The 16,616-nt window shown below is 36.4% G+C and overlaps 4 protein-coding genes across 6 annotated transcripts; 1 reads left to right on the forward strand and 3 right to left on the reverse strand.

The window, feature by feature from the left end:
* Nucleotides 1-483: 483 nt before the first annotated feature.
* LOC107177437 (gamma-interferon-responsive lysosomal thiol protein) lies at nt 484-4,533 on the reverse strand. 3 transcript variants are annotated; one of them, XM_052443527.1, is made up of 5 exons: nt 4,158-4,521; nt 1,374-1,442; nt 1,011-1,163; nt 805-897; nt 484-734 (listed from the first exon to the last, which is right to left on the reverse strand). In XM_052443527.1, the coding sequence occupies exons 1-5, from the start codon at nt 4,488-4,490 to the stop codon at nt 558-560; spliced, it is 825 nt and encodes a 274-aa protein (XP_052299487.1). In that variant the 5' UTR covers nt 4,491-4,521; the 3' UTR covers nt 484-557. The 3 variants fall into 3 exon arrangements, with proteins under 3 accessions (XP_052299487.1, XP_006481417.2, XP_015386696.2); XM_006481354.4 differs by lacking the exon at nt 4,158-4,521 and adding an exon at nt 1,556-1,959; XM_015531210.3 differs by lacking the exons at nt 484-734; nt 805-897; nt 1,011-1,163; nt 1,374-1,442 and adding exons at nt 2,962-3,216; nt 3,302-3,394; nt 3,590-3,736; nt 3,976-4,044 and having other exon boundaries at nt 4,158-4,533.
* A 3,065-nt stretch (nt 4,534-7,598) lies between these two features.
* Nucleotides 7,599-9,811, reverse strand: LOC102617295 (gamma-interferon-responsive lysosomal thiol protein-like). The gene is made up of 5 exons (XM_006481355.4): nt 9,423-9,811; nt 8,684-8,749; nt 8,401-8,541; nt 8,175-8,267; nt 7,599-8,093 (listed from the first exon to the last, which is right to left on the reverse strand). Exons 1-5 carry the CDS (start codon nt 9,723-9,725, stop codon nt 7,920-7,922), a joined length of 777 nt encoding a protein of 258 aa, XP_006481418.1. The 5' UTR covers nt 9,726-9,811; the 3' UTR covers nt 7,599-7,919.
* A 506-nt stretch (nt 9,812-10,317) lies between these two features.
* On the reverse strand, nt 10,318-12,423 carry LOC102617581 (gamma-interferon-responsive lysosomal thiol protein-like). The gene is made up of 6 exons (XM_052443047.1): nt 12,110-12,423; nt 11,728-11,793; nt 11,427-11,564; nt 11,244-11,336; nt 11,028-11,154; nt 10,318-10,860 (listed from the first exon to the last, which is right to left on the reverse strand). The coding sequence occupies exons 1-6, from the start codon at nt 12,356-12,358 to the stop codon at nt 10,814-10,816; spliced, it is 720 nt and encodes a 239-aa protein (XP_052299007.1). The 5' UTR covers nt 12,359-12,423; the 3' UTR covers nt 10,318-10,813.
* A 970-nt stretch (nt 12,424-13,393) lies between these two features.
* On the forward strand, nt 13,394-16,527 carry LOC102626315 (protein TIC 56, chloroplastic). The gene is made up of 5 exons (XM_006481038.4): nt 13,394-14,254; nt 14,350-14,547; nt 15,144-15,426; nt 15,608-15,770; nt 16,017-16,527. Exons 1-5 carry the CDS (start codon nt 13,546-13,548, stop codon nt 16,233-16,235), a joined length of 1,572 nt encoding a protein of 523 aa, XP_006481101.1. The 5' UTR covers nt 13,394-13,545; the 3' UTR covers nt 16,236-16,527.
* The last annotated feature ends 89 nt before the right edge of the window (nt 16,528-16,616 follow it).

Consider the following 16,616-nt stretch of genomic DNA (forward strand, 5'->3'; position numbering starts at 1 on the left):
AAACCTGTGGCTTAGACATTTAATGGGTTAATCCTCCACTTTTTGCATCCACTAGTTTATTAATGAGCTGTGCAATTTGGTGGGTGAATTGACTGCATAATTTATTGCATTGCATAAATTATAGTCCACTTACAAGTTGCTTGCACTTTTAAACTTCTAATCTGACTTCCATTCCCTATCTGGATACCAGATACCTTTTCCTTTTCTTCTCAAAGTTCATATCTCTCATTTACATTAGCCACGAACCTAGATAAATGTTAAGTTGTGCAATAAACTTCAGCTGACTTCAGTGGATTATGTAATCGAACAAACAGTTCCTACATTTGCATATTAATTAAATGATGGCAGTCATCAACTTGTGCAGCTTGTGGAGCTGCTATTGCTTGGGCTGTGACAACACAGCAGGACTATGCATATCATACTCTACAAGGAATTGTTCAAAATTTATGTTACTTTTCATTTATATCAGGAGAAACATGTGGAAGCATGACAATGCAAAACATACTCTATAAGATTTTATTTTCATCCAAAATATCCAGTACAGGCTTGAAATTGTGTTAGTTTGCTTGATCGATTTCTAATTCACTTGCTTCATCAGCATAGCAGACAGAAATGCTTGAAACTGTTACCCCAGCAGCATCACTCTCGGCTGGTTTCGATAGTGATTTGCAAGCCTCTGGTACATGACCGCCTTTGTAAGCCCCGCACACATACTCCACAAACTTCTCATAATCCTGCAACAAACAAAAAGTTACAGATAACAGGAGAGGAAATGAGAGAGCGACAAGGAGTTTACGGACTAACTTCGCGAAGTGCTTTGTTATTCACTGTCACCCATGGTACATATTCAAGTGGCGGATTAAGGTGCAGAGTTTCATCACCGTATTTTAGCTCCAGCTGCATGCATATTAATTTGCTTTCATGGTCAGACCAACTCATGTGAAAAATGCCAAAACCATTGTGTTAAATAATATGAATAAAGCCTTTAATTTAATTAGACGGGTACTGACCAGTCTGCCAATTCCACTTTCGTAGCAGTCCTTAATGAAGTTTGGACTCAGTTCAAGATCCTTACAACAGGTTAGCCACGCTTCTTTTCTATCCCTAATGGGTCCCCTCAAAGTTCTATTCTCAAGGCATTGAATGAAATCGAAATGATTCTTCTGCAGCAAATTCACATAACAGAGGAGGGTATGAGCAAGGGAAATGTACTTCTGTAAATTTTATAGCTTAGCCACATAATTGAGAGATAGTCTCACTTCAACAAATAAGAAATTTCTTTCTGTAAACACGAATGCTTGTGCATAATAAGAATGAGACCATTAACGCAGCCATTGAGGTTGAGGCAATAGCTCTTGTGAAGCATGTCTTACCGGCTGATCAGGCCAGGCTAAAATGGCACAGGCCTCTATGGTATTGAAGTAGCATTCATCTTCTCCATGCTGCAAACAGCGTATGAACTCGGAACATGTTATAATGAATCCAGACCGATTGAATTTAACCATGATTGTCATAACTAAAAGCAAATATTGAAGATGAAGAGGTAAAAATTGACCTGGCAATCTATGGTCTTGTTCGGTTCCACAATTTCGGCATTGCCCCAGGGGATAAGCCTGAGGTTGACAATGCTGATGAGACCCTTCTCGAAGACCTTTCCTAAACCTTCTGAGATGAATTCAGCAGAACCTGGACATAAGGTCTCATAATATAGAGATAGATTAACGTTATCGTTGTGTTTGGAGGGAGGAAAATTTGTAGCTCCATCATATTCCACACAAGAGCAAGGGGAAGAGATGAACATGAACATCAGAGAAGTGAAAACAATGAAGAAGTAGAGCTGATGAGAAGTCATTTTTGAGAGCAATGTGCACATATAAATCCCCGTACTTGGCTGTTATTTATACCTCTCTTAAGTACACTCATTCTGTTGTATGCTGTATCTCATTGAATCATTCTTCTGAATTTTTGAATGGAGTGTTAACTCGAGCTTATGTTATAACTCCCCAATAAGCCATGCAATATGACTATCTCTTTCTTGATTTAGTGAGATTGCAATTGCCACTTTCATTTTTCTGTTCGTATACTTTTTGATACCCACGTAGTTTGTTAAATTTCTAAAACTGCTCTGATCTTTCAATACATTTTCCGACTCAGCTTAACTTAATGTTTGTACCCTTTCTTTAATTAATACTTCTCCTTTTACAAAAAAGAGAAAAAGAGTTGTTCTATCACGTTAAACAATCTCAATTTGGGAGAATCTCAAGCAACTTTGTTAAGCATCTTCCAACCACCGTTTCTCGAAAAAAGATTGAAAAACTGCTTGTGCTTAGTAGATGAGGCGACCATATATCAGTTCAGAGCCAGCCTTATAATGCAATTTCTGGGGGAAAAAAACTTAATAAGCATTTTAAGAAAAATTGATATTCAGCATGAAGTTATTGCAGCAACATAATCATGCTGCTCTCTTTTTTTTTTCCCTTTCTTTTAGTTTCTAATCTTTTAGCACTAAGGTCACAGTTTTCTCAAAACCCTACTCATTTCTGGAAATGAAAACAGCACACCCACTATTTTTCCTTCAAATGCTTTCAGTAATAGTTTTTTGAGGGCGAATACATAAAAGAAAAAAAAATAGCATAAAAACAGACAGTACTTGTAGCATTTTGCCACCATTGGTATAATCTTGAACCTTGAGCAGAAATTTGATTATGGTCAATTCAGATCAGTAGGTGCTCCCAGGAATCACTTTTTAACCTTTGCTTGTAACACAAATCATTTTTTAACCTTGATCTACTATATTAAGCATAACTTGTGGCTTAGACATTTAATCCTCCATTTTTAGCATTCACTAGCTTATTAGTGAGCTGTGTAATTGGGTGGATGAATTGAAATGCTTCAGGGAGCAAAGCTGTTTAGTTCAAGTTGCACAATCAACCATCATGAAAAGGTTAAAAAGGCTTATTTAAAATTCAAGTTACTTTTTATTTATATTTTATACCAATACAAACAAGATTAAGGACAGAACAAAAACCGTATGTAATTCATGCTTTATCAACGTTACCATCCGATATTCCATTTAGGTCTCATCTGCTTCAGTAGGATTGCAGTTTCTTTCTCTGCAGCACTAGTCTTGGCTGATTTTGGCATTTCTTTGCAAGCCTCTGGCACATGACTGCCACTGTAAGCCTCACACACATACTTCACAAAATTTCCATAATCCTGCAACAAACAGAAAGTTACAGAAAATGAGTGAGAGAGGAAAAGCAAGAGAAAGTGAGAGAGCCGAGAGGGTTTAGAGACTAACTGGGCCAACTGCATCACCATTCAGCGTCAACCATGGCACAAATTGAATTGGTGGCTTAAGACGCTCAGTTTCAGCAGCGTATATTAGCTCAAGCTGCATTCATGTAAATTGCTTTCATGGTCTGACCAAATCCATTATAAAGTAGTAGAACAGCAAAATGCTAAAGGCCAAAACCTTTTCGTTTAATTAATATGAATGACAGGAGAAATGTGCAAACAAAAACATCCAAAGATATATATACACCATGAGCATTAGCAAAAATTTTGATGAAATGAGATTGGGACTAACCCATCTTCCAGTGCCATTATCATAGCAGTCCTTAATCAAGTTTGGACTCAGCTTCAGGTTTTGACAACAGGTTCTCCACACTTTTTCCTTATCCAAAGTTGGTCCCCAAGAAGTTTCTTCAAGGCATTTAATGAAAGTGAAATGTAGCTGCAACAGATTTACATAACGTAGAAGGTTCAGAGCAAGGGAGATGCACATCTAACTTTCTCTAAATTATATAGCTTAGATACATATTTGAGGGGTAACTTCTGAAATTAATTGATATTTTTGTAGTTCAAAAAATGAGAAATGTTCTACATAATTAGTGATAATGGTGTACAAAAGGAAAAGAAGAACATTAATTCAGCCACTGACACGGAGTCAACATATTGTCTAGCATTTCTTACCAGCTGTTCAGGCCAGGCTTTGATGGCACAGGCATGTATAACATTGAAGTAGCATTCATCTTCTCCATGCTGCAAACGATTTAGGGAGCAGGATCATGTCACGGTGAATCCAAACCAATTGAAATTGACCATACATGTTAAAGCCAAATGCAAATATTGAAGATGAAGGCAGAATAATTGACCTCGCAAACTATGGTCTCGTTTGGTTCTACGATTTGAGCCTTGCCCCAGGGGATAAGCCTGAGATTGACAATGCTAGTGAGATCCTTCTCAAAGACCTTCCCTAAATCATGTGTGATGAATTCAGCACCAGTGTCACTTAAGCTCTCATAGTATACAGATAGATTAACTTTCTCATCCTGTTTTACAGTAGGGAAAATTCTAGCACCGTCATATTCCACAGAAGAGCAATGGGGAAAGATGAACATGAACAGCAGAGCAGTGGAAAGAAAGGAGGAGGGTAGCTGATGGAAAGTCATTTTTGAGAAAAATATTACGCATAGAAGTTCCCACATGGGGTTGGTACTTATAGCGCTCTCAAACGCACTCACTTGGCTGTAAGCTGTATCTTATTGAACTGTTCTCGTGAAATTTAAATGGAGGGTTGAGTCAAGGTTATGTAATAACTCCTCAGTAAGCCTTGAAATGACTGCCACTTTCTTGATTTCAAGAGATTTTCATTGTGACTTTGCATTTTTCCTTTGTTTTTTTCTTCCTTACATACATAATTTGTTTTTATTCTAAAAATGCTCGAACCTTGTAATTCATTTTCCAACTCAGCTTCACTTTATGTCTCTAACCTTTGTTTCATTAATTTTTCTTCTTCTAAAAGAGAATAATATATTTGAACTGTCGTGTTAAGCAAATCCAATTTGGGATAGTCTTAAGCAACCTTGTTTAGTGTCTTCACAAAATCCCAAGTTGAAAAATGAAGGCTTATGCTTCATTCATTAGCTGAGAATGATCAGATCAGAACAAGCCTAATGGTTAAATTTCTGGGAAGAAGCTTAAGCAACTTAAAAAAATTTGATCTTCACCATGAAGAAAATGCAGCAACCTAATTATGCTGCTTTCTCTTTTTCAATGTTCTTTTTAATGCTCTCCATTCTTTAACACTAAGGCAATTGTGTTCTCAAGTTCCAACTGGTATCTGGTCACCGAATAGATCTTAAGTGGATTTATAATGCGGCAATTGAGATTTTTAAGAAAGTTCTTGAAATCACCATGTTCTTTCTTGTGTTCTTCTATAGTTTTAGCTTCAAATGGTTCCGCACCTAGCTCTCAATTGCCACGAATGATGTCTAAATTTCTTGCTTTATCAGCATTGTTGGCCCTGGCTGCCGGGGGCAGTGGTTTGCAAGCCTCCGGCACATAAGAGCCTTTATAAGCCTTGCAGACATACTTAACAAAATTTAATAAATCCTGCACTCAGAAATTAATGAGTGAGAGAGAAAATGAGAGAGAAATAGGGTGATAGTGAGACTTACATCGCCCAGTGGCTCGCCATTCACTGTTACCTGCGGTACAAATTCATCTGGCGGCTTGAGATGTGTATAGTTTTATTACCTTACTTCAGCTCAAGCCACATTGCGTTCGTATCAATTTGCTTCCAAGGTTATACCAATGCATTGTAACATTTAGAGCTGACAGCATGGTGCAAATACAAATGACAGTTCATGAATTGAAAATCATGAAGAGTGAAGACAAGCAAAACTTGTGAACAATTTTGACGAGACTAACCTTCGTTGAGTTCCTTCCATGTCCACTGGAACAGCATTTTCTGAAATGGAGCATTACTCAAGTTCATTTTTTGAAAGAGCAATATGCTTATATGAAGCTATGACTCATAGCTTCTACGTATTTTTCATGTCTCTTACGCCTATCCCAAACTTATTTTTCATAGAATAGGTCTGCTTATATAAAAGCTAATAAGGGCAATTAAAGTCAACAAAAAAATCTTCATAACTATTAGATTCCAGTTAGATTTACACTAGTAATATGAAACTTTATTTTAAAAAAAACTTCTAAATTATTTTTATATTTCACCCCATCGTGAGCGTCAATTCTAACAAAAAATGATATGTTTATATAAACACATAAATTTTCATATACTATAAATGCGTTTAAGATTGAAGTTGGACAGCTGTAATTTAAAAGGTACTGCACTAAAATGTTTGGTAAACACTAACTACTGTAGTTTGAAAGATATGTTAATATAATTTTTCACTTGTTTGATAGAAAATTTTTTATATCTTTAATAATTTTATCAAAATTATATTTACTACATATTATTAACGTTTAATTTGTAGTTATAATTTTTTTCCACAACAGTTGTAGGTTAAAAGTTATAGTAACCCAATTTCAAATAAAAGGTATAGATATTTATACCTTTCTTAAAACTTGAGGATTCTAATGAACAGAAAAAATATATATATATTTCTAGTTCTTCAGAATTTTAAGTGGAGGGTGTTGTAATTCCCCAGCTTGCCTGAAAGTGAGTGCCACTTTTCTTGACTTCAACATGAGATTGTAACATGCACATTCCATGATTCTTTTTCGTTCTTCTTTATGCATGTACTAGAGTTTGTTTTTAATTCTAAAACCTCTCGAAATCTAAAAATTTATTTTCCTCCTTAGCTCCACTTTATAGATTTACCCAGCTTCACTTTATAAATTTACCCTTTGGCTCCCAAGTCCTGCTTGAGCAAAGTATCTTTGTTTTAAAGAGCACATCAATGTAACATTAGAAATATTCTTTTACGATTAAATCAAGATTCGCCGCCACCACCGCTTACTGTTAGTATGGGCATTTTTTGTCGACTTGTTCTTTATAAATGTTGAAGGCTGGTAGTTGAAGGCTGGTAGGTTTTAAAGAGCATTTCTTAATTTTTCTGCCTTTTAAAGAGAATAAAAGAGTTGATTTATCATGTTAAATAATTGCAATGTGGAAAAATTTAAAGTAACTTTGGCTAAGAATCTTCACCAACCACCCTTAGTCGAAAAAATACTGCTTGTGCCTTTTAGATTAGCTGGCCACTAAACCAGATCAGAACCAGCCTAATTCGATTAAGCATCTTGTCAAAACCCGATCTTCACCATGAAGTTAATAAGAGCGAGATAATAACGCTACTTTCTCATTTCTCATTTCTTTTTAATTCTCTGTAAAATTCTTTTAACACAAAGAATGAGATTAAAATACTTTTTGTCTAATCCATGTTTGGTCCATATTAGAATAGGATAATATCATTTATTTATCATAGTAACACCCACCATTTAATCCTTAGGCCATTGAGGTGTTGTAGAAAAAAAAACTATAATTATGAAAAAAAAATTAATAGTATTAGCAAATATAATTTTGACAAAATTAATAAAGATATATAAAATCAAATTAATTTACTTTCCAAATTATATCAGTTAGTATTTATCAAATATTTTTAAAATGTAACTTTCAAACTACAGATATACAACTTTAATCCTAAATAAGACCTTAATTATACCAAATTTTAGAGATTGAGTTACCCAGGCGTTTGCTCAAGTGGAATTCTAAAATAGCATTTAATTTTTAAGATGCTCACCCACTCAAACAGAAAAAAGTAATAAATAATCGCTGTCTTTGCAATTGTGCTTGTGCTCTTGACTTATTTTACCTTCAAATGTTTCCACTTCAAGTTCTTGAAAGTGAATACAAAGACGCAGAAAAATTACAGAAGCATATTGAAGCAACAACAGAACTTTAGTGTGAACTTGAGCCGAAAATGTAAGCAAAATTAATTCTATTTAAATCTTGTTCATGCTTTCTTTATTTTTTGGCATCGTATATTAGCTTTGTGATGTTGAATAGTCTCAGCAGTTAAGTCTATTGATGATTAGGTTGTAATGAAGATTAGCTACATTGTAAAACAATGCCTGAATTTGTATTTACCATAAGATGGGGATTTGCAAGATTAAGGTTCCTTCAGTGATGGCTTCCAGGAAGCTTCTATGAATCTTTGCATTCTTTTTGCTGGAGAATTTACCTTCTTGGCAGAGTTGATACCTGGTGAAGGCAATTTGCACGCATTGGGTACCACATTACCTTTGTAAGCTCTGCACACATACGCTGTAAAATTCTCATAGTCCTGCAGGGAAAATGTTGTTGGTGTTCTTCACTCCGTAGTTTTTGAGAGAAAGACTGGGAGAGGCATTGATTAAGGACTTACATTTCTGATGGCTTGATTATTCACCAGCACCCATGGTAAAATTGTATGAGGTGGGATAAGATGAGAAGTCTCATATGCATGTTGTAGCAAAAGCTGCTTGCAATTTCATTCCACAGTAGATCAATTAAACGGACAGCGAAAACATGGACACAGGAGACACAAAAAATGAACCCATTGGAATCTCTAGAGTTATTATTATTGTAACCACTGAGCCGATGAAGCTGACCTTTGTTCCATTTCCACTTTTATAGCAATCCAGAACAGGTTTTGCAGGCAATCCTAATGTGTTGAAACAAGTTTGCCAGTCCTTGTGCCTCCCCTCTATGGCTAGAAACTCAATGCAGTAAATAAAACCATAGTACTTGTTCTGCAATATTAGATATTTTAGTAAGTTTGATTAAGCACATCAATAAATAAGAAAAAAAGAAACAATGAAATATATAGATAAATTAACTTTTATCCACTTTAGGATTCAAGTATAGTTTTCTAAAAAGGAAAGCAAATTGTACCACATTTTTCAGAACATTGATGGCACAGGCTTCAACTTCATTTAACAAGCATTCGTCTGGGCCATGCTGCAAATTTGGTGAAAGATAGTATATGGGTCATGCTTATATTGTGGAAAGAAAGCATATTGGAAGAATATGTGATAAATTAACATTGACCGATAATGGTAGCATGTCATGATCATTATCATCATGTATACATATGTATATGGAAACAATAAGAAATATTTAATGGGCAAGAACAATAATAGAACCTCTATTCTGTCTTCACTTATTGGAAGACAGGGAAAGAAAAAGTTGGGGAAGTGGGCCTGCTTTATAAATGAACAAATTAATATAGCGTTGAAGTATGTCTGGGGAGCACCAAAATGAAGTCTCATTTGCCAATTTCCAGTTCCGTTCTTTGTGAAGGTCTGGTAACAATAAAATTTTGGTTGTTCGGTTCAATAAGCATCTTTATTGTGGAATTGAGATTATCTATTAGCTTTGATATGACCCGGTTTATTTCTCAGGTCATTATGCATTAGCTTGTCTGCTGAAACTCGTCACATTTGGTTAAGGAAACAAACTGAACCATAAAAGTTTTATGATTCTAAAAATTTCTATTTTCTGGGGAAAGTGAAAGCCAAATAAAACTGCATTGCAAGCAAGGCTTAAAGTTGAAGCTGAAAACTACGCTTAAATGAAACGCATATGCAAAATAAGTTCAACCCAAGTAAAGAAGATTGAGTAAAAGAGTAACCTTACAAATAAAGGCATTGTTAAATTTACTGATGTTTGCATCACCCCAAGGGACCAGCCTGAGATTGATGATGGAAATGAGATCATTGTTGAACACACCCTCGAGATTCTTAACGATGAAATTTGAACAGGTTGGAGACAGAGTTTCATAGTAAACTGAGAGATTAACATTTCCAGGCTTGGCGGGGAGTGAAGCCTCACTGCCATCTATGTGCGTATAAGAAGCAGCAACATGAGATGGAGATGTAAACAAGAACAAGAGGCAAGCGCAGAAAATTTTTAAGGCTATCTCATAAAAAGGCATTTTTGAGAGCAAGGACAGAGGCCGGTCTACAGGACGTGTATTTATGAATATGTAGCTGGAGAAACTATTCACTGGGCTGTATCTTTAATGAGTAATGTGACCACAATACCCCCTTTTTCATATTGAAATTGCCATAGCGACTGACAGTGACTCTCAAGACAAATTGTCCTGTAATCTTGATTAATCTTCATCCTAGCAGTTTCCTGTGCTTACTGGAAGCTCGAAAGAAGTAAGAATAACGCATTTCATTCATTAAATTTAGAGGATGTAAAATGGAGTGTACGGTAAGTGATGTTTTTGATGCATTCCAGCTGTGCAAGTCTATTATTCACCTTCACTATTACGTACATTTTTGTGATCCGGCTGGTGAGTTGTTAATTACTATCTTTGGAAATTGGGAAGTAGAAATTGGAAAGCATGACATTGAGTACTTTATCATTTTATATATTTCACAAACTCCAAGCAGAATAAACATTCACGTGCAGTAATTCTACAGCGAATGGACCCGTTTGCCTTCTTTCCAATCCATAAAGATTCGGTTCAAACTTCTATTGATCACATTACCACATTACTATCCAGCATGAGATTACGATAATGCATTGCTTTTACACTGCACTTTAAGTGCCAAGTACATTGGATGCAAACAGGATCATTTGTTTATGAAGCGGAAACAATTCCATTCTTGCAACCGGATTTGCACGTTCAAAAGTACTCGATACGATACATAAACTGGGAATGTAGCATGGAATAGTTGAAAGGAAAGCAATTATGTAGCATGGAATAGCTGCATCATCCCTGCGAAAATTTTACCTACGCTCTCACTAAAATCGCCTTAAGAAAGCAAGAATACCTCTTTGAGAAGGTTAATTAACCTGCTAGTCCAACTTAAAGAAAAACGAGAGTGTTGCATTATTTATGGCCAAAATCACCTATCAGACTGAACAAGCCCTCTGTAACAACATACCATTCAATCACAGTCCACCTATACTGATCAAATCAGGAAGAGAGAGGTCTCAAAATGTAGGCAAAACACTTGTTTGCCACAGTCACAGATCCATTTTAGCATCCTTACCGGTCCGTGAACTATGCTATTTTAGCCATACTAGTCCTACAATCCAAAGCAAAACAAGCCGACCTGAACACCATAATAAACATTTATTTTATTAACAAACTTTAACCAGCCACATAATACCATCCAACTAAATACTGAAGCTACTATCTTCATCCAATGATCTTTCAAGCAATCTTTGATCTTGGAATTTTTTTTCCTTGGGTCTAATGATGTCTAATTCTTCCCCTCACCTGTATAGCACACTGAACTTGTAGACTCTGCATTGACTGGAATATTATTAGGAAGTGATCTGCAAGCCTCCGGTACTCGAGTGCCTTTGTAAGCTTTGCAGACATGGTTTGCAAAATTCATGAAGTCCTGCAATCGCAAAAGCAAATTTTAAACTTGAAACTTAGACTGGGGATATGATAGAGCCGAAACAAAAAAAAAAAGAGGTTGGGAATGACCTCTTGAAGTGGTTGATTATTTACAACTACCCAAGGCACAAATCTATGTGGTGGTTTTAGCTGAGCAGTTTCGGTTGCATATTTTTGTTCCAGCTGCATGTTGCTATGCAATCAATGTCAGAGCTGGCTGATAAAGATAATTTATAATGGCAGCAGATCAAAATTGTCATGTGTAAAACTAACCAGTTTCCCGAGACCATTTCTGTAGCAATCAATCGGTACCCTACCCAACTTAGTTAATTCAAAGCAGTTAATCCACTCAGCCTGCCTTTTCTCCAAGGCGAGACGCTCAACACAGTGGATAAAACTGAAATGCTGGACCTGCACTTGAATTTTATTGATAATTAGTACAAAGAAAACTCATACAACTTTGATGTACACATGTGATACGACCACCACCATTAATCCTTGCATAAGAATGAGCTTAAGAGATTTCGAACTGGCTGGTACTAAAATTAGTCATCTAGGCACTGAAAAGACTCACCACATCAGGATAAATGCTAATGGTGCAGGCCTCAATAGTATTTAGTAAGCATTCACCTGGGCCATGCTGCAAATAAAGTAATTCCAATTACAAGACTATTGTAAGAAATTTGACATGCTGAAATGGCAAGATTTTTCTTGATTCGGTGAGTATTACGGGCACCTTAGATTGATCCTGAAGAGGCCATTTAAAATTATCCTTATTTTAATACTTATCCTTTATAAATAGTTTCTTGCACCAAAAGAAAATGCATTTTATCCTAAACAAGGCTTGAACTTGAAGAAAAGTGGTTATACAGAAGTAACAGAACTGCTTTTTTTGTTTAGAAAATCCAAAACAATGAAACGGGAGGAGAATTAAAAAAAAAACATAGAAATGTAACCTGGCAAACAAAAGTTCCATCAGGTTGCATCATAGAGTTGCCCCAAGGGATCATACGAAGATTAACAATGGAGTTAAGTCCCTTTTGAAACAGCTTCACTAAATGGTTTACTATGAAGTCTGCACAATATGGGCACAGGGTTTCATAGTAAACAGAAACTGTAACATTTTCACTACTACCAAATGGAGAGATTGACAGAAGCAATAGAGAAGCAGGAAAGAAGAATGTTAAAAGCTTTGTGGAAGCCATTTGTGAGTTCAAATTACACTGAAGCAAGCAACTTTCAGTAGCGGGATATTGTTTATTCCCATTGATTTGCTCTGGTGTTACGAAAGCAAAAGGCAGTTAAAGTAACTTAAACTTTTCCACTTTTGCTTTTTCAGCTTCTTTTTCTTTTTATCAGAAACCACGGAATCATGCATGCGAATGAATAAGTGACATCATTAACCATAATATTTTCAGCACTGAATTTTCACAATGAGGATGCATATGATCAAAATAGAAATTAAGAAGCAACAATCTTTCATCGAAATCAGCATAATATCTAGAATGGACTTATTTTAAAGAGATTGCTTGATAAGCCTTGCTAAAGAATGTACTTTATGCCATGAAGGCCTGCAAGAACTGTCTAATCACACGTTATCTCTGAACCAAAGCACCTTTCAATAATCTCACCTGAACTCTGAAACTTTTTTTCAGATTTAAGTCTCTTAGAATGTGTTTAAGTGATTTTGGTATCACTAAAAACACTTTCAAATAATCACAAGCTAATTTGTGTCTATTTATGAGTGTACCCTCCTATATATATATGTCTCTTTTTTCTTTTTTCTTTTTTCTCAAACACTAATATGTATATTGATCAAATCAGAATTCTACTGATATAATTTATAATTTTTTATGACACTGCCCAAAGTTCTACCCACACTTCAATATATGTTACCCAATTACATTAGAAGGAAAAATGAGTCTTAACAATTATTGGGATTAGAATCTTGAGGGCATGGGTGTTGCCAATGCACATTGATCATACCCTATCTTAAACTTTCTGAAATTTCAAAAAATTTAAAAACTAAAAGATAATGTTTTCTGCATTTAAAAGAATCCAGTACTATTTGAGCTCAGTTGTGAAGTTGCTCCGGATAGGAGCTGACGTCGGAAATATCCAAGTAGATCATTTTGAGTGAAAAATTACATCAGCACACTCAAAACCAAAAGTGCTTTTCAATTTTCAACTACTTATGGGCCTTAAAAGCTTGAAGTTTGACAAGCCGAGAGCCCGTGTTTATTAAGTCCCACACTAAGCGGCCCAACGATGGCCGGCATCTTCCTCTTCGTTTTGACTAAACGCAATCTTCTCTTGCACTTCAGCTCACTCTCAGTACTTTCTCCATTTTCAACGATTTCAGTATCTTATTAACCAAAAACACTAAACCCTAATGGCTTCCATCAACTTTAATCCCTTCGAAAACTGGTTCAATAAACCCACAAACCCACTTCCAATCATCAACTTTCACTCACTCACCGAATCCTTCTCTTTCTTCAATCCCGGGAAACCCACTTCAAATTTCGCTTCAATTTCATCATCCCTCTTCAAACGAAAAACGCCCAAGAAACCCGACCCGGAAACCGAACGGCAAGAACCAGGTTATTACAAGAAAATGCTGGACCAATACTTCTGGGAATGCGAAAACTTACCCGATTACCGCCACGCCCCGGAAGTAGAAGAAATCCTGAAAGAGGAACCGCTTTTCGAGAAGAAAGAAAACCCATCTGAAGAAGAAATTAAAGAAAATGAGGAATGGTGGAAATCGTTCAGGGAAAGTCCCGTTGTTCAGTTCATGGCGCGAGCCGAGGAGATAGCGGATTATTTGAACGAAGTTGAGTTGAAGAAGAATGATAAGCCGTACAGACCGGAGGACAAGAAGCTGTGGCAGGCTTTGCCGCACGTCATTGGATTGGACGGGAGGCCGATGCCGAGGAAGGCGATAAAGACTAAAGAAGAGAGTGACGACAAGTTTTGGGATTTTATGAAGCAGTTTCAGTTCGGTCTTTGGGGGTTTAGGCAGCGGCCGTACCCCCCCGGCCGGCCCATTGATGTTGCTCAGGCCATTGGGTATAAGCGGCTTGAGAAGCGTTACTATGATTGTAAGTACCGTTCTAGTCATGCTAAAACTTAATATGAATTGTTTATGCTGTGAGTTTTACTGGATTATGTTGTTGTTAATTTTGGTCTTGTATAGTTATAATGAGGAGTGGGGGTTGGTACTATAAGGATCGGTTGGGTCGAACAAGAGGGCCGTTGGAGTTGATTACGCTTAAGACAGCTTGGGGTGCTGGTATCATTGATAAGGATACATTCATATGGGGGGAAGACATGGATGAATGGGTACCCATTCACATGGTTTATGGCTTGGAAAAGGCGATTGCTACTTGGGAAGGTTTGTTGGATTTTCTTTCTCATGTTTATTCATTTTGTTTAATGCAATCTCTATGCGAGACTACAAGAAGTAGTTGCATGAGAATGTATTTATAATTTATGATTTCCGTAGTGGGTTGTCTGCAAGTAATATATTTTGATTTCCTAATAATGTGATAATGAGGAGTTGCCTGTATGTGGAAAAGCTATCCAGTTTGGATGGAATTCTTAAACCATAGAATTTGCTTGTATAAATCCAACCTCTGAAAATCTTAGGACGTAATCATGCTTTTGACCTCAAAAGTTACTAGACCGAATTATTTTTCTTTGGTAATGTCAACTCCTCGTGTTTTGAGTGACTTTGGAAGTTTGAAAGTATCATATTCAAGAGGAGATGCATAAACTGTAAATGTACACTCTTAGCCATTCAATATGAGTGCTGATATATTTTTAAACAGATTCAGATTTGTATTTTGTTAATGCAATAATAATATACCCCTTGTTCTTTCATTGCTGTTCTCAATCTATTATCTTTTTGGTGGTTTTTGGATTTTGAGGCACTTATCTTTTATTCTTTTATTTAGAGTCGAAACTTATCTTCTGGCTTGGTGCTTCCAGTTAGGCTTGGTGCTGCAGCAACAGCTTTCCTTCACAAACTTCAAAAAGGTATACCTCCTTGGGTTCCTCTTAAGGGACATGAGAAGAAAACCTATAAGCAGCTCCAAGAAGAAGCTATGGAGAGCAGGAGACGTGATAATGCTGTACTACAAGCTAATGGTGGTGTTTGGCCTGGGGTTAGAATTCCAAGTCATGCTCTGTTTCTTTGGGCTAGCGGCTCGGAACTGACAACAATGTTGGAAGCTGATCACATGCCAAACAAATTTATTCCAAAAGATCTCAGGTACTGTGTCCACTTTGGTTTATTGCATTTGTTATTGGATTGAAGATAATTCTTCATATTTCTTAATAACTATGTGATACTGGTGTCTCTTAATCTTCTCACAAGATTTGTCTATCTGAAACAATTTAATGTATTGGTTAATATTAATACAAGGCATCTGGATTGCTTTTGTTGGGGACAGGCTGCAATTATCAAAAATTATCCCTGGGCTAAGGCCATGGGAGGTTCTAAGCGTTGAGCAAGCTATGGATCAGATTACATATGGCGGAGAGTGGTATCGAGAGCCACTAGGTTCCCACACAACAGGTCCTCCTTACATCAGGGAGTGGAATGTGGACATTTTGGTATGGTCTTGCTTCTTCCAGTTTCATTTTAAGCTTTTGATTGCTTTAGCTCAGTAGTTTGTTAGAAAGAAGATGATATGTTCGACAAAAAATTCTACTTAGATCTTTAGATATTCCATATCTTTACATTAATTCCTAAACTCTTTGGACTTCCTTGTGGATCACCTCGAGGTGTTCTGCATTGTAAATTTTGGAAAAAGTGGATGCCTGTGCCTTGTATGACCTTCATGTTATGCGTGCATGCAGGAATTTGTCCGTGTTCTCGACAACCTAAGGACCGGAGCTCTAAACAGTCTGTTGGAGAAAGTTCCTGGTTTCAATACCATAGTGGAGAGACTCAAGGCTGAAAATGAAGCGAAAGAAGCCAGAAGAGAGAAGAGGATTGAGGCACTGATCAAAGAGAAACAGGAGAAAATGGATGCAATGGTCAAAGCCAAATATGGTTCAAATCCGTCAGATCCATAGAGTCACTATTCTTCTTATAAGAGTTCTGCAAGTTTTAGCCTCAATTTAAGTTGTCTTGCTTCCAGGTAACTTTTGCGCGATCAAGTCATCTTTCAGAGGAGAGATGGTTTCAGGATCTTAAGAATTAGTATATTTCCTCTCCATGTAACTTGTATGAAAGTTTGAAACCTAGAGAAGATCAACTTGTATTCAACATTTTACTGATGTGAAGTTATAAATTCTCTTACATCTTATTAGACGGTAAAATTCATAAAATTAGACATGAAATAAAAGCTTTACGATTTAGTTTTCATGTCTGTTATGGGTTCATTTTTCTTCCAGTGTTGCAAACAGAAAAACTTAAACCATATTGAGGGTCGTGCGAAGAAAAGCTTCCTAGTT

The sequence above is a fragment of the Citrus sinensis genome, chromosome 6, assembly GCF_022201045.2.
Source record: "Citrus sinensis cultivar Valencia sweet orange chromosome 6, DVS_A1.0, whole genome shotgun sequence".
NCBI classification, from domain to species: domain Eukaryota; kingdom Viridiplantae; phylum Streptophyta; class Magnoliopsida; order Sapindales; family Rutaceae; genus Citrus; species Citrus sinensis.